The sequence below is a fragment of the Chlorocebus sabaeus genome, chromosome 2 (assembly GCF_047675955.1).
Source record: "Chlorocebus sabaeus isolate Y175 chromosome 2, mChlSab1.0.hap1, whole genome shotgun sequence".
NCBI classification, from domain to species: Eukaryota; Metazoa; Chordata; class Mammalia; order Primates; family Cercopithecidae; genus Chlorocebus; species Chlorocebus sabaeus.
The window spans coordinates 100,270,479-100,295,340 of record NC_132905.1 but is presented as its reverse complement, the minus strand read 5'-3'; the positions used below and the strand labels follow the sequence as shown (position 1 = coordinate 100,295,340).

At 43.3% G+C, this 24,862-nt stretch overlaps 1 protein-coding gene across 10 annotated transcripts in view; it reads right to left on the bottom strand.

The window, feature by feature from the left end:
- Positions 1–24,862, bottom strand: part of DIP2A (disco interacting protein 2 homolog A) — a 112,119-nt gene that overhangs the window by 83,168 nt on the left and 4,089 nt on the right. For 2 of the 10 annotated variants that reach the window (XR_012091111.1, XM_073011394.1), the window contains exon 1: positions 22,068–22,318. The exons of 4 other annotated variants lie outside the window; for them this stretch is intronic. Coding sequence is in view for 5 of the 6 variants with exons in the window: in XM_073011394.1 (XP_072867495.1) it covers positions 22,068–22,245 (178 nt within the window). In the remaining variant the exon portion in view is untranslated. Of the gene's footprint in view, positions 1–22,067; positions 22,319–22,367; positions 22,396–24,862 lie in introns of those variants that run through there. 4 more of the 10 variants (XM_073011387.1, XM_073011395.1, XM_073011392.1 and 1 more) reach the window with 3 other exon arrangements.

The following is a 24,862-nucleotide window of genomic DNA, read 5'->3' as shown; positions in this document are numbered from 1 at the left end:
CATATTTTCTTATAATTTTTTAGTGCCTTTTGGAAACTTTTTTATAGTGTCTTTTAGAATATATTCTGCAGAACTCATGCTGCTTTGTGTCTGTGTATTTTTAATTGACCTGAATGGCATTATATTATAAATGACTGTTTTCTTCCCTAAGCCTTCCATTTTTAAAACCAACCCTTCCTCAATGCAATGAGCACACCTGATCTACTGCACTGACCCGGGTGCCCCCTGGAAGTACGTCATCCTTGTTCACCCCCTCACCCCATCACTAGACACCCCCAGGTCCAGAGCCAGCCACCGCCCACACCAACACGCTCAGTGCTGCAGTGACAATCCTCATCAGGTTCAGGATATAACTGTACAATTTCACTTATTAAGTTTCAACTTGTACACAATTTTTTAAGGTTTAGAAGGCAGTAATTTTCAAATGCGCATGTGCATAGGAGAGGCAATTAACCTGCATCACAGACATATGAAATGTGGCTCTGGCTAAACTCCACTGCTGCAGAAGAATCTCCCTCAGGATCACAGACGCCAAATCCGAACTAATATCACCAAGTCCTTCACATGGCAACACAACTTCTAAAAACCTATTCTCAAAAGCACTCAACTACCCCTTCAGTTCACAGGAACAAGGATGAGTAGTGCACACTATATGTGATGGCAAATAAGGCAAAACAATCTAATTGTCTGTCACCAAAACGAAATAAATATGCTGCCAAACATCCGTACTACAGGACTCTGTCAATCTTAAAAAATAAAATAAAATCCTGTTATTTGTGGGGCCTGGGGTTAGACATCACTTACATGGATTCATGGTATCCTACTGGGTAAGAAGAGCAGGTTGAAAAACAATACATATACAGAATGATTCCATTCTGATAAAAATTAAGCATGTATATTTACTTAGTAGTTGTGTATATTTGTATATACACAGAAAATGTCCAGAAGGGATGCACAACTAATTATTAACAGCATTTTCCCCTGTGGAGTGATTTGTCTTTGGGTAGGGTGAGAGACAGATTCATTTTTTACTTCATATACTTTTATTCTTTAAAATTTTTAGACACATAATCCTTTGTAATTAAGAACGTATGGAAGATGGTTTTGACGATGTGTAATGGCTACATAAGATGTTACTGGGGGTAACTAGATGAATTCCATGTATTACTTTTGCAACTTCAAGTCTAAAATTATCTCAAAGTAATACGTTTTAAAATATATGGAAGAGATTATGCAGAATTGTTTTCTTTTTTAGATGTCTCATAAAATTTGCCAGTGAAACCATATGGTCTTACAGGTTTATTTTCCAGGTTTTAAACTATGAAATTAATTTACTTCATAGTTATAGGACTATTCAGGTTTTGGCTTCATTATTGATGAGTTCTGGGGCGTTGTGGCTTTCAAGAAATTGGTACCTTTCATCTAAGATGTTGAAAATAGTCATGTGGGCCAGGCGCGGTGGCTCATGCCTGTAATCCCAGCACTTTGGGAGGCTGAGGTGGGCGGATCATTTGAGGTCAGGAGTTCAAGACCAACCTGGCCAACATGGTGAAACGCCGTCTATACTAAAAATAGAAAAATTAGCTGGGCATGGTGGCATGCGCCTGTAGTCCCAGCTACTTAGGAGGCTGAGGCTGGAGAATCACTTGAACCTGGGAGGGAGAGATTGCAGTGAGCCAAGATCACACCACTGCACTCCAACCTGGACAACAGATACAGATTCTGAAGAAAGAACAGAAACAGAGAGAGAGAGAGGAAGGAAGGAGAAAGAGAGAGAGAGAGACAGAAAGTAGTCAGTGTCACTTCACGATGGGAGTACATTCTGAGAAATGCATTGTCAATCAATTTCACTGTTGTACAAACATCATTTGAGTCTACACACACAAACCGAGATGGTATAACCGACTGCACCGACGCCGTGTGGTAGAGCCTGTTGCTCCTAGGCTACAAACCTGTGCACTATGTTATTGTGCTACATGCTGTAGGCAATTGTGACACAATGGTATTTGTGTGTTTAAAATATTTAGGCCAGGCACGGTGGCTCGCACCTGCAATCCTAGCACTTTGGGAGGCCGAGGAGGGCAGATTGCCTGAGCTCAGGAGTTCAAGACCAGCCTGGGCAACACGGTGAAACCCCATCTCTACTAAAATACAAAAAATTAGCCGGGTGTGGCAGCGTGTGCCTGTAGTACCAGCTACTTGGGAGGCTGAGGCAGGGGAATCTCTTGAACCCGCGAGGTGGAGGTTGCAGTGAGCTGAGATCGTGCAACTGCACTCCAGCCTGGGCCACAGAGTGAGACTTTGTCTCAAAAAACAAAACAAAACAAAACAACAACAACAAAATATATATTTATAAACACAGAAAAAGTACAGTAAAAATATGATATAAAAGATGAAAAATAATACACCTGTATAGAGCATTTAACATGAATTGGGCTTACAGGAATGGAAGTGGCTCTGTGTGAATCACTGAGGGGTGAGTGACTGGGAAGACATTACTGTACATGACTGTAGACTTAATACTCTGTACACTTAGGCTACACTACATTTAGAGAAAAACATTTTCTTTCTTCAATAATAAATTAACCTTAGCTTACTGCAGCTTTTAGAAAACGTTTTAACCTTTATAATAACACAGCTTGAGAAACCAACACATTGCATAGCTGTACAAAAATATTTTCTTTCTTTATATCCTTACTCTTTTTTTTTTTTTTTTAAGAGACAGGGTCTTGCTGTGTCTCTGAAGAGACAAGCTGTAGTAGTGGCAGAATCATAGCTCACCACAGCCTGGAACTCCTGGGCTCAAGCGATCCTCCCACATCAGCCTCCTGAGTAGCCAGGACTGCAGGTGCTGTTCTACCACACCCAGCCAATTTTTAAATTTTTTGTGGAGACTGGGTCTTGTCATGCTATCTAGGCTGGTCTCCAACTCCCAGTCTCAAGCAATCTTCCCATCTTGGCTTCCCAAAGTGTTGGGATTACAGGAATGAGTCATCATGACCAGCTTATAAGCTTTTCTGTATTCTTTTAAGTTTTGTGGGGTTTTTCGTTGTTGTTGTTTTTGGGGCTTTTTTTTCTTACTTTTAAAACTTTTTTGTTGAAAACTAAGACACACACATTAGCCTAGGCCTACAGAGGGTTAAGGTCATCAGTAACACTGCTTTCCATCTCCACATCTTAACCTACTGGAAGGTCTTCAAGGGTAATAACATGCATGGAAGCTGACACTTCCTATGATTACAAAGCCTTCTTCTCAAATAACTCCTCAAGTGTCTGCCTGAGGCTGTCTGGCAGTTAACCTTTTTAAAATATAATAGGAATATACTCTAAAATAACAATAAAATGTACAGTCAACACAAAAACCAGTAACATTCATGTGTTATCATTACCAAGTATTATGTACAGCACATAATTATATGGACTAGATTTTTAATAGATTGGCAGCACAGGTTTGTTTACACCAGCATCACCACAAACATGTGAGTAATGCGTTGTGTTACAATGGCGACAAGGTCACTAGGTGGTAAGAATTTTTAGCTTTATCATGATCTCACACAGCCACTGTTGTATATGCGGTCCATCGTTGCCTGAAACATCTATTGGGCATACAACCAGATGTGGATACAGTTGTTCACAGTACTCCCTTATCATGCTTTAATGTCTGTGTACCCTATAGAGATAGGCTTCTTTCATTCCTGACTTTGGTGATTTGTGTCTTTGGTAATTGGTATTTTTTCACTATCAGTCTTGTTAGAGGTTTATCAAACTGAACCAGGTTTTGGTTCTACTGGTTTTTTTTTTGTTTTTTTGAGACAGAGTCTTGCTCTGTCACACAGGATGGAGTGCAATGGCGCAACTGGCTCACTGCAACTTCCGCCTCTCAGGTTCAAGCGATTCTCCTGCCTCAGCCTCCCGAGTAGCTGGGATTACAGGCATGCGCCACCACGCCTGACTCATTTTTGTATTTTTAGTAAAGATGGGGTTTCACCATGTGAGCCAGACTGGTCTAGAACTCCTGACCTCAAGTGATCCAACCCCCTCGGCCTCCCAAAGTGCTGGGATTACAGGTGTGAGCCACTGCACCCGGCCCCACTGATTTTTTTCCTACTGTTTTTTCTGTTTTCAGTTCCACCGATTTCTGCTGTTATCATTTTCCTTCTGTTAGGAAACACAAAACCATAATGAGATACCACTATATGCCTATTCAAACAGCTAAAGCTTTAAAAATACTGACAATCTCAAGTGCCGACAAGGACTGTGAAGCAACAGAAACCCATATATTGCTGGTGGGAATGCAAAATGGTACAGCCACTCTCGAAAACAGTGTGGAAGTTCTTTATACAGTAAAGCAAACACTCACCAGATGACCCAGCAATTCCACTTGATTACCTACCCTAGAGAAGTAAAAACTTGTGTTCACATAAAAACCTGTACACAATTGTTTATAGCCACTTTATTCTTAATCACCAAAAAACTAGAAACAACTCAGATGTCAAGTGAATGGATAAAGAGACTGTAACATAACCATACTATGGAAAACTCCTCGGCAATAAAGAGGAACAGACTACTGATACCTGCAAAAATGTGAATGAATTTCAAAATACATTACGCTGAGATAAAGAAGCCATTCTCGAAAGGTTACATGCTGTCTGATTCCATTTATAGGACATTTCTGAAAAGATACACCCATAAGGATAGGGAACAGATAAGCTAGGAGACCAGAAGACTGCAGAGGGATAAACGAGGAGTGTTTGGGGATGATGGTGCTGCTCTTTCTCTTTTTTGGTTTTTTATTATGTTTTAGAGTCAGGGTCTTGCTCTGCCACCCAGGCTGGAGCGCGGTAGCATAGTTCACTGCAGCCTCGAACTTCTGGGCTCAAGCAAATCAGCCTCCCAGAGTCTGAAAGGAGAGTCTGGCAAAGAAGTACTTTAGGCAGCTGGCAGCTGGGTGACTCCACAATGGACCAAGCGTGGCTAAGAAGCACCCTAAAAGGGCACGACACAATGGCTGGGAGCCCCGAATGCCCCGCAGGTTCCAATCCAGTACAGTACGGTCTGCCTTTGGTCAGGTCACTTTGACCACCTCCAAGGTGGGCACCAGCCAGAAATCAGATACACACCAGAGACCTTGGACCCAAGTGAGCTGGACACAGCTGCCAGTGTTTATTCCTTTGGAAAGGCATTGGCCTTTGCTTTGCTGCCAAAGAAGGGGTCCAGAGTCCACTAGGTCCCAACTTGGGCCACACAAGCTTACCCAGGATCCCAAAGTAAGGCCTCTGTGCCATGGCAGCTGGGAAAGCCCCCAGCTGCCACTGGACTAAACAGGTCCTACTGGAAGTGCCCACACAGAGGAGGAGGAAACAATAAAATGAGGGATGATCCATACCTGATATGGTCTGGCTCTGTGTCCTCCCGACTCAAATCTCACCTTGAACTGAAATAATCCCCACGTTCAAGGTGGGAGGGACCCAGTGGGAGGTACCTGAATCATGGGGGCAGGTTCTTCCCCACGCTGTTCTCTGGACAGTGAGTGAGTCTCACAAGCTCTGATGGTTTTATAACAGGGCAGCTCCCCTGCACATACCCTCTTGCCTGCCACCATGTAGGATGTCCCTTTGCTTTCTCCATCTTCCGCCATGATTGTGAAGCCTCCCCGGCCATGTGGAACTGTGTGTCTGTTAAACATCTCTCCTTTATAAATTACCAAGTCTCGTTTTACGTCTTCGTTAGCAGCATGAGAACAGACTGATACAATACCTGACCACAATAAAAATTGAAGACAGATGCCACAAAAAAATATAGGCAGTCTCCAAGCTTGTGACACAGAACAACAGGTGAAGAAAATCTGTGAAGAGTAATATTTTGCATGGTGGCACCATTCACTGGTAACAGTTGTTCTTATACTTAATATAAGCATGTAGAGATTTCACTTTTCAAGTCTAAAAGTTTCCAAACACAGGGGTCTTAAATATGCAGATCTAATACACAAAAGCAGAGCCTATCTGACTGCAATTTAAATTATTTATGTAGCCAAGCATGGTGGCTCACATCTGTAATCCCAGCACTTTGGGAGGCCAAGGTGGGAGGACTGTTTGAGCCCAAGAGATAGAAGCCACCTTGGGCAACATAAAGAGACCCTGTCGCTACAAAAAAAAGAAAAAAAACAATTAGCTGGCTGTGGTGGCACATGCCTATGGTCCTAGCTACTAGGCAGGCTGAGGTGGGAAGATTGCTTGAGCCCGGAGTTTGAGGCTGCAGTGAGTTATGATAGCACCACTGCACTCCAGCCTGAATAGCAGAATGAGACCTTAAAAAAACAATAATAACAAATAAATTATTATGCTTAACACTGAAGAGTGTAGAGATGCTTCCGCAGTAGTGTTTGAATGTCCATTGTCTCATTCATTTGTATTAAAAGCAGACTTTTAAAATGCTTAGTAAATACTCTTATCTCGAAGTTTTTAATAAAGTATGAAAAATATGTTCATTAAACTGAATACATACACACACATAGGAACTCCATTTATGGCACCGACAAAATTATAGCACTCAGACCAACTCTTCCAATGGGAACTAAAAAGATCGCACTAAAATTTTTCTGTAAATCTAAAGACATTACAGAAGTGAAGAACTGAGGGCCAAGTCAAGTCAAAAAGTAATCACCAAGTAGCTGAACTGAGCGGAACTCTGACAGACTCAGAGAGCTCATCGAGGAGGAGGTGTCCGCAGAACTGGGCGGAACTCTGACAGACTCAGAGAGCCAGGAGCTCATCGAGGAGGAGGTGCCCGCAGAACTGGGCGGAACTCTGACAGACTCAGAGAGCTCATCGAGGAGGAGGTGCCCACTGAACTGGGTGGAACTCTGACAGACTCAGAGAGCTCATCGAGGAGGAGGTGCCCGCAGAACTGGGCGGAACTCTGACAGACTCAGAGAGCCAGGAGCTCATCGAGGAGGAGGTGCCCGCTGAACTGGGTGGAACTCTGACAGACTCAGAGAGCCAGGAGCTCATCAAGGAGGAGGTGTCCGCAGAACTGGGTGGAACTCTGACAGACTGAGAGAGCTCATCGAGGAGGAGGTGCCTGCAGAACTGGGCGGAACTCTGACAGACTCAGAGAGCTCATCGAGGAGGAGGTGCCCTGGAAAGCATCCCAGGTTGTTTGTTGGGACTTAGAAGGACCATACCTTGCGTATAAGCTAAAAATAGAGCAGCACCCGTAAGGACTGGAGCCAGTTTCAAACCACGTTCTCTATATGTAGATTACAGTGATCTTGGATTGCACATACTCCCAACCTATCTACCTATCAGATGCAAAAGTAAGCCCTTTGTGGTCACACATTATCACTATACAGACAATGTCTGGCATTTGATCAGAGATAATTAGGCACACATGGCAGCAAGAAGCTATGACTAAAATCCATGAAAAACAATAATAGAAAGCTATACAAAATGGAACTTTAAAATAACCATAATCAATATGTTTAGGGAATTAAAAAGCAGGATTGTGAACTAAAAAAAAACACAAAAAAACACATAAATTCTAGAACTGAAAAATACTGTATCTCAAATCCAGGAATACATTTAATGAAAGGTATGCAAGACCACTACCCAGAAACCAAAAACATTAAAACATTACTGAGATAAATTAAAGAAGACCTAAAGAAATGAAAGGATATACCACGTTCATGAATCTGAAGACTCAATACCGTCAAGTGTAATTTCTCTCCAAGTGGATCACAAGAATCAGCCTGACTAATTCTTGAAAGTTTTTTGCATGGAAATTGACAAGCTGATTCCAAAGTATACAGGGAAATACAAAGGGCCAAGACTAGCTAAATCAAACTTGAAAAACAAAATAAAAGTAAAAGGGCAGACTTTACCAAATATGAAGACAGAATGGAGTAGGTGCTAAGATAAACAAGTGGAATAGTGCAACAACACAGCAGAAATCAGCCCAAAGCAGCAGGGGAAAGACAGCCTCTTCCAAATGTTCTGAGTCAACTAATTACCCAACTGCAATAGAAATGAAATCACTCTTCCCTCACACCATGCATAAAATTAAATTCCAGGTGAATTATGCATCTAAATGTGAAAGATGGCCGGGTGTGATGGCTCATGCCTGTAATCCCAACATTTTGGAAGGCCAAGGCAGGTGGATCACCTGAGGTCAGGAGTTCATGACCAGCCTGGCCAACACAGCAAAACCCCGTCTCTACTAAAAAAAAAAAAATTAGCTGGGCGTGGTGGTGCGTGTCTGCAATCCCAGCTACTCAGGAGGCTGAGGCAGGAGAATCGCTTGAACCAGGGAGGCGGAGGTTGCAGTGAGCTGAGATCGTGGCACTGTACTCCAGCCTGGGAGACATGACAAGACTCTGACTCAAAAAAAAAAAAAAAAGAAAGAAAGAAAGAAACACACACACACACACACACACACACATATAAATCTTTTTTTTTTTTAGGCGGAGTCTCACCCTGTCACTCAGGCTGGAGTGCAGTGGCTCAATCTCGGCTCACTGCAACCTGCCCCTCCTGGTTCAAGCAATTCTCCTGTCTCAGCCTCCCAAGTAGTTGGGATTACAGGCGCCTGCCACCACGCCCGGCTAATTTTTGTATTTTTAGTAGAGACAAGGTTTCACCACATTGGCCAGGCTGGTCTCAAACTCCTGACCTCAGGTGATTCGCCTACCTCAGCCTCCCAAAGTGCTAGGATTACAGGAGTGAGCCACCACGCCGGGCCAAAAATATATACATATAAATCTCTGGTTTTGCTATTCTATTAGGAAAAAGGGCATGTGCTTCTTTGACTTACCACGGGAGGAGTAAATTAAATCAATGTTGCTAGTAACTTAAATCAATGTTGCTAGATTTACCCAAACAATCAGACAGGTCCTACTGGAGGTGCCCACACAGGGGAAGAGAAGGAGGAGGCAAGAAAATGAGGAGTGACCATAGCTGACTACTGTAAAATGTGAAGACAGATGCACAGAGAAATTAAATGATCATTTTTACATATCCATGGCCTAGCAAGGACACATCAACTTCCAGATTAAGAGTGCTGCCATGAGCTGGGTGCAGTGGCTCACGCCTGTAATCCCAGCACTTTGGGAGGCCAAGGCAGGCAGATCATTTGAGGTCAGGAGTTTGAGACCATGGTGGCCAACGTGGTAAAACCCCATCTCTAATAAAAAACACAAAAATTAACCGGGCATGGTGGCATACACCTGTAATCCCAGCTACTGGGGAGGCTGAGGCAGGAGAATCACTTGAACCCAGGATGCAGAGGTTGCAGTGAGCCGATTGTACCACTCCACCATTCCAGCCTGGGCAACAGAGTGAGACTCTGTCTCCAAAAAAAACGAGTGATGCTATGACTAGAAGATGTTAGTGAGATTCATCCCAAATCTGCCTTGAACACCCTGGATCTGCTTCCTCCAATACTGAGCACACTTTGACTCCTACACTTACTACCCTGTCTGATTGCTGTCTCCATTTCCCTCCTTTTCCCGAGCTCTTCCCCATGCTAGTCTCTATCTGTGCTTCTGGGCTAGTGCCCAGCGCCTTTCTCGGGCACTCTGCTCCAAGCGGACTGTGGCGTGATGCTGATGCCAACTCTGGAGATTGCTCATCCTCTACTTGTTTCAAAAATACACTTGGGAGAAAAAAATTACTACAACATGGTATAATCATAAGATAATACCACATGGCAGTTAGACTGAGCTAGAGCTACATGTATTAACATAATCATATTTTTAAAAACATAATATTAAGGTAAAAAGCAAGTTTCAGAAGGTTATATAAAGATGATTTACATAGTTTTAAAATACGCAAAAACACTATCGATTGTTTCAGGATATATGGAAATGCAATTAAATGATAAAATACCAAATTCAGGAGAGAAGTTGGGAAGACGGCAAATGGAATTAGAGAGTGAATGGGAGTCAACTCTCTCTATGATGGTTCTTTGTTAAAAAAAAAAAAAAAAAAAATGAAGCTAATGTGTCAAAATCTTCATTTTTTAAAAGTTGGGTGGCAGGTACATGGGTATGTATATCACGACTCACACAGGTTTTTGGTATGTTTGAAATATTTCACAATTAGAAAAAAATCAAACAAGAAGCAGTCATCCACATTCAGAAGTTTCTAACTCTTAAAAGACTTTCAAACTGAAGCCTGTGGCTGGCTATACTGCACTTTCCAAGGACCAGAGAGTACTTGCTCAATATGAACATCTGCCATATTTTCTACAGTACTCATAAGCTTATTTAAATTATCCCTCTTAACTGAAGTAAGACCCTGAACATGTGTTCAGGACATACAGGTAGACAACAATGTCAGTGAAAGGCAGCAAGACTCTTCCATAAAAATACAGCTCTTGGCTAACAAGTTTGTGTGTAAATAGATAATAAACATTTTTAAATAGCAGGTATTTAATGGAAGAATGCTTTTAAACATCACTTGGTGAGCTACAGCCACATGGTGATATAATTCTTATTAAACATTCATGATTAGAAAACTTAGACAACTAGCCTTGCAACTGAAAGGAGAACTTAGATATTATCCACTTCAATGTTTTTCCAACCTTTTAGCTGCACATCTTCTGCCAACTGAACTCTTAGGAGGAGAGTAAGTGGAGAAGTGTCTCTGGTTGAGGCACACATAGGGCTGCTCTCTGAGTGCCCACTTCCCCAAACAACAGTGGTACCTTCTACGGGAATACATTAGCAGGCTCTGGAAAACCAATGAAAACCAGATCCCTTCTTCATTACCACCTCATATCCTCCTTGACAACTTTGTTCAAAGGATGTATTGTCCATCTGCTTCAGATCTGCTCCAATCCTATCCTCCCTATCAGATAATCCTCACTGTTCTGATCTACCGTTCTGATTTCCCAGAATCTAGATTATGAATTCCTTGTCAATTTTGAAAACCTAGCTGGATGTGGGGGTGTGCAGCTATAGTTCCAGCTACTTGGGAGGCTGGGGCAAAATGATCACTTGAGCCCAAGCCCAAGAGTTCAAGACCAGCCTAGGCAACATAGTGAGCTCTCATGTCTTTAGGAAAAAACAAACCAAAAAACAAAAAAACCTCTTCAACCATTTCAGTGAGATTTGGGGAAGTACAGTCATCTTTACCTGATGATTGGTCATGAATACTGACCCAGAAAATCCTCCACACACACTCCCCTGCCTCAGCTGCACAGATGCCCACACACACGTTCTGTCTCCTTCTTCAGTCCTCCTTGTAGTCTCTCCTTTCTCTGCCTTTCCAGTATGGATTTGGGATCCTCGGAGTTTTTCCTAGGCTCTCTTAGCATTATTCATTTCTCCTTATGGGGTAATCATATTCACTCTAATTACTATTTATGTGCCAATGACTTCCAAATTACTAGCCAAGGCTAGAGCTTTCTATAAAGTACTAGACTCATATATCCAAATGCACTCTGGGTCCCACCTCTCAGATCTCCCAGAGCAGCCTCACACTCCTTTTGTGTTCCACGTCTTCATGAGCAGCACCACGATCTCCCAGACAGGTGTTTCAGAAACTCCAGCATCACCTAGGCCCTTGTTTACTGCACCATCATCTCCCAGACAGGTGTTTCAAACCTCAGAGTCACCCTAAGCCCTCCTTTACTGCACCATCATCTCCCAGGCAGGTGTTTCAAACCTCAGAGTCACCCTAAGCCCTCCTTTACTGCACCATCATCTCCCAGGCAGGTGTTTCAAACCTCAGAGTCACCCTAGGCCCTCCTTTACTGTATACTTCACACAAAAGCCTGCTGGTTCTACTTCTGATTGCCCTCTCCATCCTACTGGCTCAGCTCTATCCACACTAGCAAAATCTCTTGCCCTGGATTACTGCAATGGGTTCTTCAATCTAACTTTTCTGTCCCCCAATTTCAGATTCCTCCAATCTACTTTTCACACACTGCAGAACAATCTTTCTAAATCAAAGAGGGAGACAGAAAGAGACAAAAGAGATTACGCAGAAATGTTTTGTTAATATATATTTTTAAAAAGGTGGGGGGGGGGGTGTGGGAGGATTGCTGGCTCCATCATTTTTTTTTTTTTTTTTTTTTTTTTTTTTGAGACGGAGTCTCGCTCTGTCGCCCAGGCTGGAGTGCAGTGGCGCAATCTCGGCTCACTGCAAGCTCCGCCTCCCGGGTTCACGCCATTCTCCTACCTCAGCCTCCCGAGTAGCTGGGACTACAGGCGCCCGCCACTGCGCCCGGCTAATTTTTTTCTATTTTTTTTTTTTAATAGAGACGGGGTTTCACCATGGTCTCGATCTCCTGACCTTGTGATCCGCCCGCCTCGGCCTCCCAAAGTGCTGGGATTACAGGCGTGAGCCACCGCGCCCGGCCTCCATCATTTATTAAAGAAGATCTGTTTAAAGTAAAGCACCTGGCCAGGCGCGGTGGCTCATGCCTATAATTTCAGCACTTCGGGAGGCCAAAGTGGATCACCTGAGGTCAGGAGTTTGAGACCAGCTTGGTCAACGTGGTGAAACCTCATATCTACTAAAAATACAAAAATTAGCCGGTCGTGGTGGTGCATGCCTGTAATCCCAACTACATGGGAGGCTGAGGCAGGAGAATTTCTTGAACCTGGGAGGTGAAGGTTGCAGTGAGCTGAGATTGCACCACTGCACTCCAGCCTGGGTGACAGAGCAAGACTCTGTCTCTAAAATAAAATTGAAATAAAATAAAATGAAATATAAAATATAAATAAAAACAAATAAAGCACCCAACAAAAACCACCCCCATAGCCTTTTTTTTTTTTTTTTTTTTTTTTTTTTTTTCTGAGACAGGGTCTCACTGTGGCACCCAGGCTGGAGTGCAGTGGCATAATCACGGTTCACTACAGCCTCAATCTCAAGCAATCCTCCCACCTCAGCCTCTCAAATGGCTGGGATTACAGGCATGCACCAACACGCCTTGCTAATTTTTTTTTCTTTGTAGAGACAGGGTTTCCCTATGTTGCCCTGGGTAGTCACAAACTCCTGCCCCATAGCCTTTACTTAAAAATAGGAAATTGGTCATCTGTTTTCAAGATTTACTGAGTTCTTCAATGTGCACACATATTTTTCATCTTGCTCATTTTCTCCCCTTTACCAAGAGCAGTGGTAGGAATATATTTTCATGGTATTTCTTGTTAATAGGAAGCCTTTATGCAGAGCATACACTTTGCTATCGTTCAATACAGTAGCCATTAGCCATGCATGGTTAAATTTTAGTTAATTAAAAGTAAATTAAATTGAACAATCAGTTCCCTCGTCCCATTAGTCACATTTCAAGTGTTCAGTAGCCACATGTGGCTGGTGGTCACCATGCTGGACACCACAGAACTTTCCCATCGTTGCAGAAAGTTCTAAACCATGCCATTCTAGAGGCAACAGGTACCAGCACCCCTCCTGCCTTACTCTTGGTCACCTCACACATCCACAACACCCAACCAGCTACAGGGAGGAATTTGAGTCTGTTTCAACCAGTTTGTCCAGACTCCAGAGAATCCAGTCCGAATTCCTTACTAGGATGTGTGAGCCCTGCTGTACCACAGTTAGCCCCTGCTTTCCTCCTCTGCCTATGGAACGCTGCCTGGAATTCCTCGGTCCACTCAACTTCAGCTCACCTTCCTTTGTCTCCGTGTCCATCCCCGCTCCTCCTTCTCCACCCTCTCACACATGCTTTCAAAACAGAGTTCCAGGAAATTTCACTTCCTCTGTTGGCCCAGCTCACCAAGGGCTGATGATACCTCCCCTTGGGTGGACTGGGTCCTGTACACACTTCACGACATTGCCACGGTTTACATGTCTTTCAGCCCCCACGAGACTGTAAGCCTCCTGGCACTCAGTCTGTTGAATGTTGTTAAACAACAGGATGACACACTGAGTGTCCGTCTGTTCAGGCTGCCGTAATGGAATACCAGAGTGGGCGGCTCAAACAACAGACATTTATTTTCTCACAGTTCTGGAGACGGAAAGCTCAAGATCAAGGGGCCACAGGGTTCGTTTCTGGTGAAGCCTCTCTCCTTGGCCTGCAGACAGCTGCCTTCTCACTATGGATTCACATGGCCTTTCTATGCACAAACATCCCTGGTGTCTCTTCCTTGTCTTGTAAGGACATCAGTCTTGATGAGGGCCCTCCCCCTTGACCTCATTGGATCTTAAATATCTCCTTAAGGTCCTATCTTCAAATACAATCCACTGGGGCGAGGGATTCAGCATACCAACAACTGTGTCCTTTTGCTTCAGAGACTTAATTTAAAGGTTCTTTACTAAAGATACTGCAGAGAAAGTTCTAAAATCTGAAAGAGTGTAAAAGTTCTTTTTCTGCTATTTCCAAAATGGTACTCTTAAATTATGAACAGTTCAGTGTAGAAAGACACAGGATTTCTATTCTTTCTTTACAGCTGATTAATACAAAGTCTGAAAGGAAACCCCCACATGATCACTGTCTCCCAGCTATAATTTTAGCTGCTGCCTTCAAGAACCCAGGAAATCCTAAGAACAGAGGCCATGCATTTCCTGTGTGAAAAGGGAAGGGAGACCCTTGGGTACATTACTCTAAGTAATTATCTATCAACACAATAGAAGTAACAGCTATTTTTAAGTGTTGTGTCTTCACTGACTATACAGTTTTCTTTGCTAAGCAGTGTATAATTTCCTAGTCTTTTTAACAGCAAGTGCAATACTGAAAATGTCAGCTAATTTAAAGTGTAAAGATTGAACCACAAGAATTATGTTAGTCCTACCCAGAAGCAAGCTCATTGCACAGCAAAAATGAGTTTTAAAAGATTTACTGGGATGCTGATAATGGGGGAGGCTATACACATATAAGAGTAGGGGGAATATGGGATAGCTCCATACCTTTCTCTCAATTTTGCTGTGAAACTAAGACCATTCTTAAAAAATCTGTAAAAGCAAAAACAAGTCCAGGCACAGTGGCTCATGCCTGTAAACCCAGGACTTTGGGAGGCCAAGGTGGAAAGATTGCTTGAAACCAGAAGTTCAAGACTAGCCTGGGCAATGTGGTGAGACTCCGAATCTAAAAAAAAACTGTAAAAGTAGGCACAGTAGAGTGCACCTGTAGTCCTAACTACTCGTGATGCTAAAGCGGAAGATAGCTTAGCCCAGGAGTTTGAGGCTATAATGAGCTATGATAGTGCTACTGCACTCCAGCCTGGGCAACAGAGCGAGACTAAATAAACAAAATATTTACTGGCAGAATAAAATTTTCCCAGTAACTTAACCCTAATTCACTTCTTTCCTGTCTTCAGTTATACCATAGAACAGTGACCAAATAACATGAATTCTTTTTTTTTTCTGAAACAGAATTTCGCTCGTTTCCCAGGATGGAGTGCAGTGGTACCATCTTGACTCACTGCAACCTCCGTCTCCTGGGTTCAAGCAATTCTCCTGCCTCAGCCTCCCGAGTAGCTGGGATTACAGGCGCCTACCACCATGCCTGGCTAATTTTTTTTTTTTTTTGAGACAGACTCTCACTCTGTTGTCCAGGCTAGAGTGCAATGGTATGATCTCCACTCACTCCACCTCCCGGATTCAAGAGATTCTCCTGTCTCAGCCTCCTGAGTAGCTGGGATTACAAGCACGCGCCACCACCTCTGCCTAATTTTTGTGTTTTTACTAGAGACGGGGTTTCACCATGTTGGTCAGGCTGGTCTCAAACTCCTGACCTCGTGATCCGCCCACCTCAGCCTCCCAAAGTGCTGGGATTACATACCACGCCTGACCCGCTCCCCCCCCTTTTTTTTTTTTTGAGACAGAGCTTTGCTCTTGTTGTCCAGGCTGGAGTGCAATGGCACAGTCTCAGTTCACCGCAACCTCCACCTCCTAGGTTCAAGCGATTCTCCTGCCTCAGCCTCCTGAGTAGCTGGGATTACAGGCATGTACAACCACACCTGGCTAATTTTGTATTTTTAGTAAAGACAGGGTTTTTCCATGTTGGTCAGGCTGGTCTCGAACTCCCAAACTCAGGTGATCTGCCCACCTCGGCCTTCCCTAAATACTGGGGTTATAGCATGAGCTACTGCGCCCAGCCCATTTTTTGTATTTTTAGTAGAGATGGGGTTTCTCCATGTTGGCCAGGCTGGTCTCGAACTCCTGACCTCAGGTGATCCGGCCGCTTTGGCCTCCCAAAGTGCTGGGATTACAGGTGTGAGTCACCACACCCGGCCTGAATTCATTTTTATACTCAATAAATGTATATCACATCAGCCAAAATAATACATTAAATATGTGATTTGAAAAACAAAACTGCAGCTCTTGAATTCGATCTTTTTTCTGAAAAGATGGAACACGCATTCTGGCCCCTGACCTGCCCTGATGATGAGAGAAGCAGTCACACGTGGCTAATGCTCACTGAGGACACACTACATGAAAGGGAACACAAGGCACGGGGGTGACTCCATTCCCTCATGCTCGTTTCCGTGAGGGCACGTCATCAGGCAGAGTCTGCACTCCAGCAGACCAGTGCCCCCATCTCTGAATCTCTTTTCCAACTTCTAAGTCCTGAACGTATATTCACTCCACTTTGTGAGACTAAAGGTCAAAGAGAAGGGAACGAAATGACCAATAGAGGCTGTCTCGGACTGCGCAACCCTGGCACACAAACACCCTATACATCTTGGCTGAGGGCCTGCCCCTGGGAAAAAAGGCACCTAAAGACAGCATGTTTCTTACTCTCTGTCAACAAGTGCATGGTATGAGAGATCAAGGCAGTTTACAGGCCTGGCCAGCACTGAGCAGAACAGCAATGCCACTCTCTTCAAGGTCCTTTGGACTGCCCCAAGTGGGGAAGACCAACACAAGACACAGAAACATCAGAAGTATTAATACTTGGGATAATTACTTACTGCAATTATTTATTGCACTCCTTATAGTAAGTGCTCCTAAAGAAAAGTAGATGGTGCTAAGTCATATAGAGGGAGACTCAGCAAGCTAGAGGAGTTGGACATGGACAATGCATAAGCCTACTCTGGTGCCTGAAACTTAGAGGAACAAGGCAGGTTTGGCCCCTGCTCTCATGAAGCTTCACAATGGGTAACTAAACCAGAGTCAGACACAGGCCACAGCATCCTGAGAAGAGTGAATAATTCAATACATATTGACCAACAACTGTGTGCCAAGTACAGCCTTGAAGAGCAGACTATTAATAAGGGAGACAAACATCTAAACCTACAACGCCAGATATAAATCAGCCCTTGTAGCGTGGGTCTAATCAGTGACCCCCTGTAGCAGTTCATGTCCTCTGAAAAGCAGATGCTATCACAGGATTAGATGTGAAAGAGATTTATGTGGGAAAACGCCCTTAAGGGCAAATGGGGAGGGAACCAGTAGATGTTTGCCAGGGGAGGAGGAAAGGCAGGCAGGTCGGACAGAAAAAGTCTGAGACTAAAGGCAGCACTAAGAAAGTTCCGGCCAGGTCAATGAGGAGTCCTTGAGACAAAGTTCTCATCAGGACTCCTGAGAAACAGCCTTGGTGTTCCTGCTATAGGAAGCACAGCCGCAGCTTGAGGGCAGTGTGGACCCACAGCACAGCGATGAGGCCATCAGTGGATTATGCCCTCATGGGCCCCAAACAAACAATAGATTAGATGTAAGTCATCGAGCTCCACACCAGTGAGGCCTCTCCAGCTTAGCCTGGATCCTACAGGAAGACAGGAGCAACACTGCACTTATCTCAGTCTCCCCTAAGTTTTTTTCTTTCTGGTCATTTAAAGCAACGAAGACCACATTCTGATTCAACGGCTCCCTGAGGCACACATCTATCCCGCTGATGGGTTCACTGAATTAGAAAAACTGCTGTAAAAAAGCTAAGTATTAAACCATTTACAGAGGATTCTTTATTTGAAACGGAATAAACACCATGTGAGGTTTTCACTTTTATTAATTCAATAAGCATCCACTGAAATGCCTAAAATGTGCAAGGTGCTGGAGACAGACAGATGAGCAGATCAAACCTTCCTCTTGAAATGTTCCCTGTAAAATAGTATAGAAAAGACAAGCAAACAAATAATCACGAACAAATAATTATGATCCTACAAGAGTGATACGAATTTTAAAAGGATACAGAGTACAGGCACTTTATTCTGTGAAGGTAGGGGAGAAGGGGGCTTTAGTAGAAGGCAGAGCCTCAAACAGAAAGTGAAGTTTAACCTTAAGTGGTGAAAGAAAGACAGGAACTAAACAGGTACAGAATAGCTGGCAATGAAGCATGTTTAAAGTTTTAGGATATTAAAATGGAAATCACTGATATTTCTTTTTTAAACCGACATATGATTAACCTATAAGAACTTGTGCATATTTAATGTATAAATTTTGATGAGTTTAAAGATAAGTATATCCCTGTGAAACCATCACCATAAACATAATCATCAACTCTAAAAGTTTCTTCCTCTCTTCTTGTTTGTGATACGAACATTTAACATGAGATCTCTTAACAAATTTTTAATTATACAATATTGTTAACTATATGCACTTAGCTGTATAGCAGCTCTCTAAGAGTTACTCATCTTGTATAACTGAAACTACACACCCTTTAATCAACACCTTCCAGATTCTCCCACCACCCCAGTCCCTGGCAACCACCATTCTACTCTCTGCTTCCATGAGTCTGAATATTTTAAATTCCTGATACAAGTGGGCTTGTGTAGGATTTGTTCTGGTGCTGATTTTCTTTTTTTTTTAGTCAGGGTCTCATGGAGTGCACTGGTGCAATTTCAGGTCACTGCAGCCTCCACCAGTCCCAGGTTCAAGCAGTTCTCCCTGCCTCAACTACCAGAGTAGGTGGGATTACAGGTGTGCACCACCACACCTGGCTTTTTTTTTTTTTTTTTTTTTTTTTTTGAGACAGAATCTCAGTGTGTCACCCAGGCTGGAGTGCAGTGGCACAATCTCAGTTCACTGCAACCTCCGCCTCCTGGGTTCAAGAGATTCTCCTGCCTCAGTCTCCCGAGTAGCTGGGATTGCAGGTACGTACCACCATGCCAGGCTATTTTTTTTTTTTTTTTAAAGTAGAGGCAGAGTTTTGTCATGTTGCCCAGGCTGGTCTCAAACTCCTGGACTCAAGGGATCTGTCCACCTCGGCCTCCCAAACTGCTGGGATTACAGGCGTGAGCCACTGCACCCGGCCCTAATTTTCATATTTTTTAGTAGAGATGGGGTTTCACCATGTTACTCAGGTTGATACCAAACTCCTGAGTTCAAACGATCCACCCTCCTCAGCCATCCTCCTCGACCTCTCAAAGTGCTGGGATTACAGGTGTGAGCCACTGTTCTCAGCTGGTGCTGATATTTTTAAAGAAACTTAGAAATCAAACTTTTGTAAAGAGACACTTTTACTGGGATAATTTACTATGAAAAAAAAAAAAACTCTAAAGAGGGTATTCCCAAATCATGAATAATAAATTTTGCTAGTGTAACATACAAGTCAACTAGTCAGTATGTATAATTTTTAAAGATTTTCAAACATGTTTTATAAATTGAAATGCCTGATTGTCCTTACATACACAAACTGAAATATTTATTAAACTAAGCAATAGCTTTAAAATGTTATTAAAAATATATATAAAGAAATAGACGATGACATCCATGTCTTTCAGCTACTATGTTCCAGTTATTCAAGAGGCTGAGGCAAGAAGATCGTTTGAACCCAGTAGTTCAAGGCAGCAGTGAGCTATCCTCACACCACTGCACTCGCACCTAGGCAACAGAGCAAGACAAGACACTATCTTTAAAAAAATAAAAAATAAAAAATAAATGGCCGCGCGCAGTGGCTCACGCCTGTAATCCCAGCACTTTGGGAGGCCAAGGCGGGTGGATCACGAGGTCAGCAGATCAAGACCATCCTGGCTATCACGGTGAAACCCCGTCTCTACTAAAAATACAAAAAACTAGCCGGGCGAGGTGGCGGCGCCTGTAGTCCCAGCTACTCGGGAGGCTGAGGCAGGAGAATGGCGGGAACCCGGGAGGCTGAGCTTGCAGGGAGCCGAGATCGCGCCACTGCACTCCAGCCTGGGCGACAGAGCGAGACTCCGTCTAAAAAAAAAAAAACAGACAAACTAATACTGTGAAATTTTTAAAATACTTACCCCATTTAAATTTTTACTTTTATTTATTTATTTTTTGAGACGGAGTCTCGCTCTGTCCCCCGGGCTGGAGTGCAGTGGCGCGATCTCGGCTCCCTGCAAGCTCAGCCTCCCGGGTTCCCGCCATTCTCCTGCCTCAGCCTCCCGAGTAGCTGGGACCACAGGCGCCGCCACCACGCCCGGCTAATTTTGTGTATTTTTAGTAGAGACGGGGTTTCACCGTGTTAGCCAGGATGGTCTCGACCTCCCGAGCTAGTGATCTGCCCACCTTGGCCTCCCAAAGTGATGGAATTACAGGCGTGAGCCAACGCGCCCGGCCTAACTCATTTAAAAGTTTTAATAATAAACTGACTAGATGTTAAGGTAAATAATATTTTTTACTAAAAATAAAAGATTTCTGAAAACAAAAACATTTAGTGAGAAGAGGTATTATTTTACATTTTTGCAAGTCACTTTAACTCTGGCTTCAGAAAAGACAATATGGGTTCTCATACCTGCTCCTGCATCCAATCTATTGCACTGTCTGGTGTTTTGGTTGAAGTCTATGAATCAAAGCCTTTTTCAGACAGACATGCGTTTGGAAAAGGGTGGGGTGTCTCAGCAGCCTTTTCAGATCACTGTGGACACTCTTCCTTGATACAACACCAAAACCAGGCAAGGGATAGTCTCTTAAAAAAAAATAGTTGGGTCTGGGCGCGGTGGCTCACACCTGTAATCCTAGCACTCTGGGAGGCCAAGGGAGGCAGATCACGAGGTCAGGAGATCGAGACCAGCCTGACCAACACGGTGAAACCCCATCTCTACTAAAAATACAAAAATTAGCCAGTCCTGGTGGCGCACACCCATAGTCCCAGCTACTCAGGAGGCTGAGGCAGGAGAATCACTTGAACCTGGGAGGCAGAGGTTGCAGTGAGCTGAGATCGCGCCACTGCACTCCAGCCTGGGAAACAGAGCAAGACTCCATCTCAAAAAAAAAAAAAAGTTGTAATGTAGAATCTAAAACTCTATCGTGAACTTTTCGTATCATTCCATTAAAATCCATTGGTCTATCTTTTGAATGAATCTTTTACCCATGCACTATGACTTTGTAACATGGTGCGATGGTGAGCTGGAAAATATCAGTTCAGAGAACTATGTGGCTCTTCCAAACGTTGACACATTTCATTATATAATATCAAATATTCATTATATTGTCACCAATCTCATCAAAGAAGTCCTTAACTACTGGGAAACTGTCAAGCTCAAGGTAGCAGATAAAAGTGTTTCAAAATTTTGATTTTTGCTTGAAAGCACAAATATTATCATTGGTCATAAATTGTCAGTTATTTTCTTTCATTTATTTTCCAGAAAATGTCCACCAAATACCCGTCTCAATAACTGCAGATTGTCTGCTACCAACTTTTTCAAGCAAAAATGGCATTTCACAATAAAAGTAGCTAGTTCACTTTACAACTCAAACTACAGAACTGCTGTTTCTCAAAACAGGCACTGTACCTCTTTGTGCAGCAAAAAAAGCACTTCATGTACTTCCCATTTCCTCATGTAAAGACAAAAGGCCAAAATGTTTTTAAAATTTTTACTGCTTCATCAGGGTATGTTTAAGTGAAAGCAGCCCTTTTTGTTTTTTTAAAACTGCAAGTGGACAGGTAGTGAATGATGACTGTTAGTGCCACTTGGAGTCCCTGCCTCAATTTACATCAAAGTGCCAGCAGTTTTCCCTACAATTGCTTTTGGACTATCAGTACACGTGTCAACACAATCAAAATAGAAATGGCATCTTAGTATTATTATAAAAATAGTCTCCCTCCGCCTCCCGGGTTTGAGTGATTCTCCTGCCTCAGCCTCCTAAGTAGCTAGGATTACAGGCATGTGCCACCATGACCGGCTTTTTTTTTTTTTTTTTTTTTTTTTTAGTAGCAACGGGGTTTCGTCATGTTGGTCAAGCTGGTCTCGAACTACTAACCTGAGATCACCTCGGCTTCCCAAAGTGCTGGGATTACAGGAGTGAGCCACCATGCCCAGCCGTAAATCTGACTTTTGACAGCTGAAATATTACCTAGAACACAGTGGACACTGAATAAGTGAAAACAAATGCAAAAACAAAAAGCAGCAAGAACTCCAAAAGAGGGGACAAATGACATGGGAGTTCTGAGAAAGCAGTCACATTAGAGATGATCAAGGAAGGTTCAAAATAAGAGGGTGCTTTGAATATTCCCTCAAAGTTTTTTTTCAGCAATTTATTCTATATTATAAAGATCCTCACCATTCTTATCCATCATTCAAGGGAAATTCTGCTTTCCTGAAACAACAAATATTGGTTCAAATTCTGAATTGTGTTCAGAAGAATTATCATCATTACGTACCACGTAACTAAAGTGCTCCAGAAAATAATCTAGATGCTGTTCCAGGAGAAATTCCCTATCTCATATTCTGACATTTGTTGTGCGTTTTCTTCAAGAAAAAAAGAAAGACATGAATACCAACAGTGAGCCGAGATCGCGCCACTGCACTCCAGCCTGGGAGACAGAGCCAGACTCCATCTCAAAAAAGAAAGAAATAAATAAATAAAAAAGAAAACACCCAATGCTGCAGTGTTGAGAGGCAGAACCTTTAAGAGGTGATTAGTGGATTAATGCTGATATCGCAGGAATAGGTTAGTTATCAGGAATGGGTTCCAGACAAAAGGATGAGTTTGGCTCCCGTCCTCTCTCGTCCACACACTCTCTTGCCTTCTCACCTTCCACCATGGGATGACACGCCAAGAAAGTCCTTGCTAGATGCTAGTACCTTAATATTGGACTTCCACCCTCTGGAACTGTGAGAAATAAATTTTCTCTGTAAATTACCTATGTGTGGAGTTCTGTGACAGAACACAAACACAACACAAAACAGACTAAGAGAGCATTTGGGCTGGCCTTTGACAGATGAGTAGAATTTGAACATGAGAACCTTTTTTTTTTTTTTTTTTTTTTTTTGAGACGAAGTTTCGCTTTTGTTGCCCAGGCTGAAGTGCAATGGCGCAAACCCGGCTCACTGCAACCTCTGCCTCCCAGGTTCTAGCGATTCTCCTGCCTCAGCCTTCCAAGTAGGTGGGATTACAGGCGTGTGCCACCACGCCCAGCTAATTTTTTGTATTTAGTATAGAGGGGTTTCGCCATGTTGGTCAAACTGGTCTGGAACTCCTAATCTCAGGTGATCCACCCGCCTCAACCGCCCAAAGTGCTGAGATTACAGGCTTGAGCCACCACGTCTGGCTGAACATGAGAACTTTTATATACCACAAAATAGTTAAGAAGCACAACAAATGTTTATTAACGCAAAGGCAATGACAGGCTGTCATTCTGAAAATTAAGAATTATGGGCTGGGTGCAGTGGCTCATGCCTGTAATCCCAGCACTTTGGGAGGCTGAGGCAGGCAGATCACGAGGTCAGGATTTCAAGGTTAGCCTGGCCAACACGGTGAAATCCTGTCTCTGCTAAAGATACAAAAAATTAGCCAGGTGTGATGGCGCGTGCCTGTAATCCCAGCTACTGGGGAGGCTGAGACAGGAGAATCGCTTGAACCCAGGAAGTGGAAGATGCAAGCCAAGATCATGCCACTGCACTCCAGCCTGGGCAACAGAGTGAGACTCCATCTCAAAACACACACACACACACACACACACACACACACACACACACACAATTATATCCCAGATTTTAGTAATTAAAGACAGTTGAAGAGGAAAAAAGCTTTGTGAGAGAAGTCTCTTACTGTATACCCACAGTTTTTCCCCCTTTTCATTTTATTCCATCTAGACTAGAAGTCCTGCATTGTTAGAATATAAGAAATCAAGAAAAAGACTAAAGTTAAAGCTGTGGAATACACCTATTAACCAGAATAAAGTAATCGGAATGGGATAAAGGTAGCCTATTGTGTAGAAATTTCCTCTCTAACCCACTGCAGTCCACTAAAACAAAGAACAAAATGCCACTGTCCATGTTTTAAAAGCAGTTCAACAGCAATAGCTCCAAGACACTGTACAGCACTGGTGTGCCAAAATCAGTTGTGAAGTGTGTCCAAGGTAATTTGTTACAGTAACAGGCAAAGCACAAAAGTTTTGGAATTAATTCTTCTTTAAATACCAAGGTTATACCTCTAATGATCTCACTTTCATCAATGAACATCCTGATAGGTTTTCAGGAACCACATGTAAGAATTCTTCTCTATGTGTTCATGGTTGAGGGGGGAGGGGGTCTAAGAAGAGTGGGGTTCCATGTACTTTTTTTTTTTTTTTTTTTTTGAGACGGAGTCTCACTCTGTCACCCAGGCTGGAGTGCAGTGGCTGGATCTCAGCTCACTGCAAGCTCCGCCTCCTGGGTTTACGCCATTCTCCTGCCTCAGCCTCCCGAGTAGCTGGGACTACAGGCGCCGCCACCTCGCCCGGCTAGTGTTTTGTATTTTTTAGTAGAGACGGGGTTTCACCGTGTTAGCCAGGCTGGTCTCGATCTCCTGACCTCGTGATCCGCCCGTCTCAGCCTCCTAAAGTGCTGGGATTACAGGCCTGAGCCACCGCGCCCGGCCGGGTTCCATGTACTTCTACTCTTCATCTTCATCTTAATCTGAAGCAGACTCCTGAGTCAAGAGGGCAAACAGCCAGAAAAGTTAAGGAGCACGAACACAGCTATGCCTGATTTCCCTCTTGGGAATCTATAACAGAAATTCAGCAAACTTGCCCTATAGAAAGAAATCATAGCATTCTACCAGAATTTTCCCTC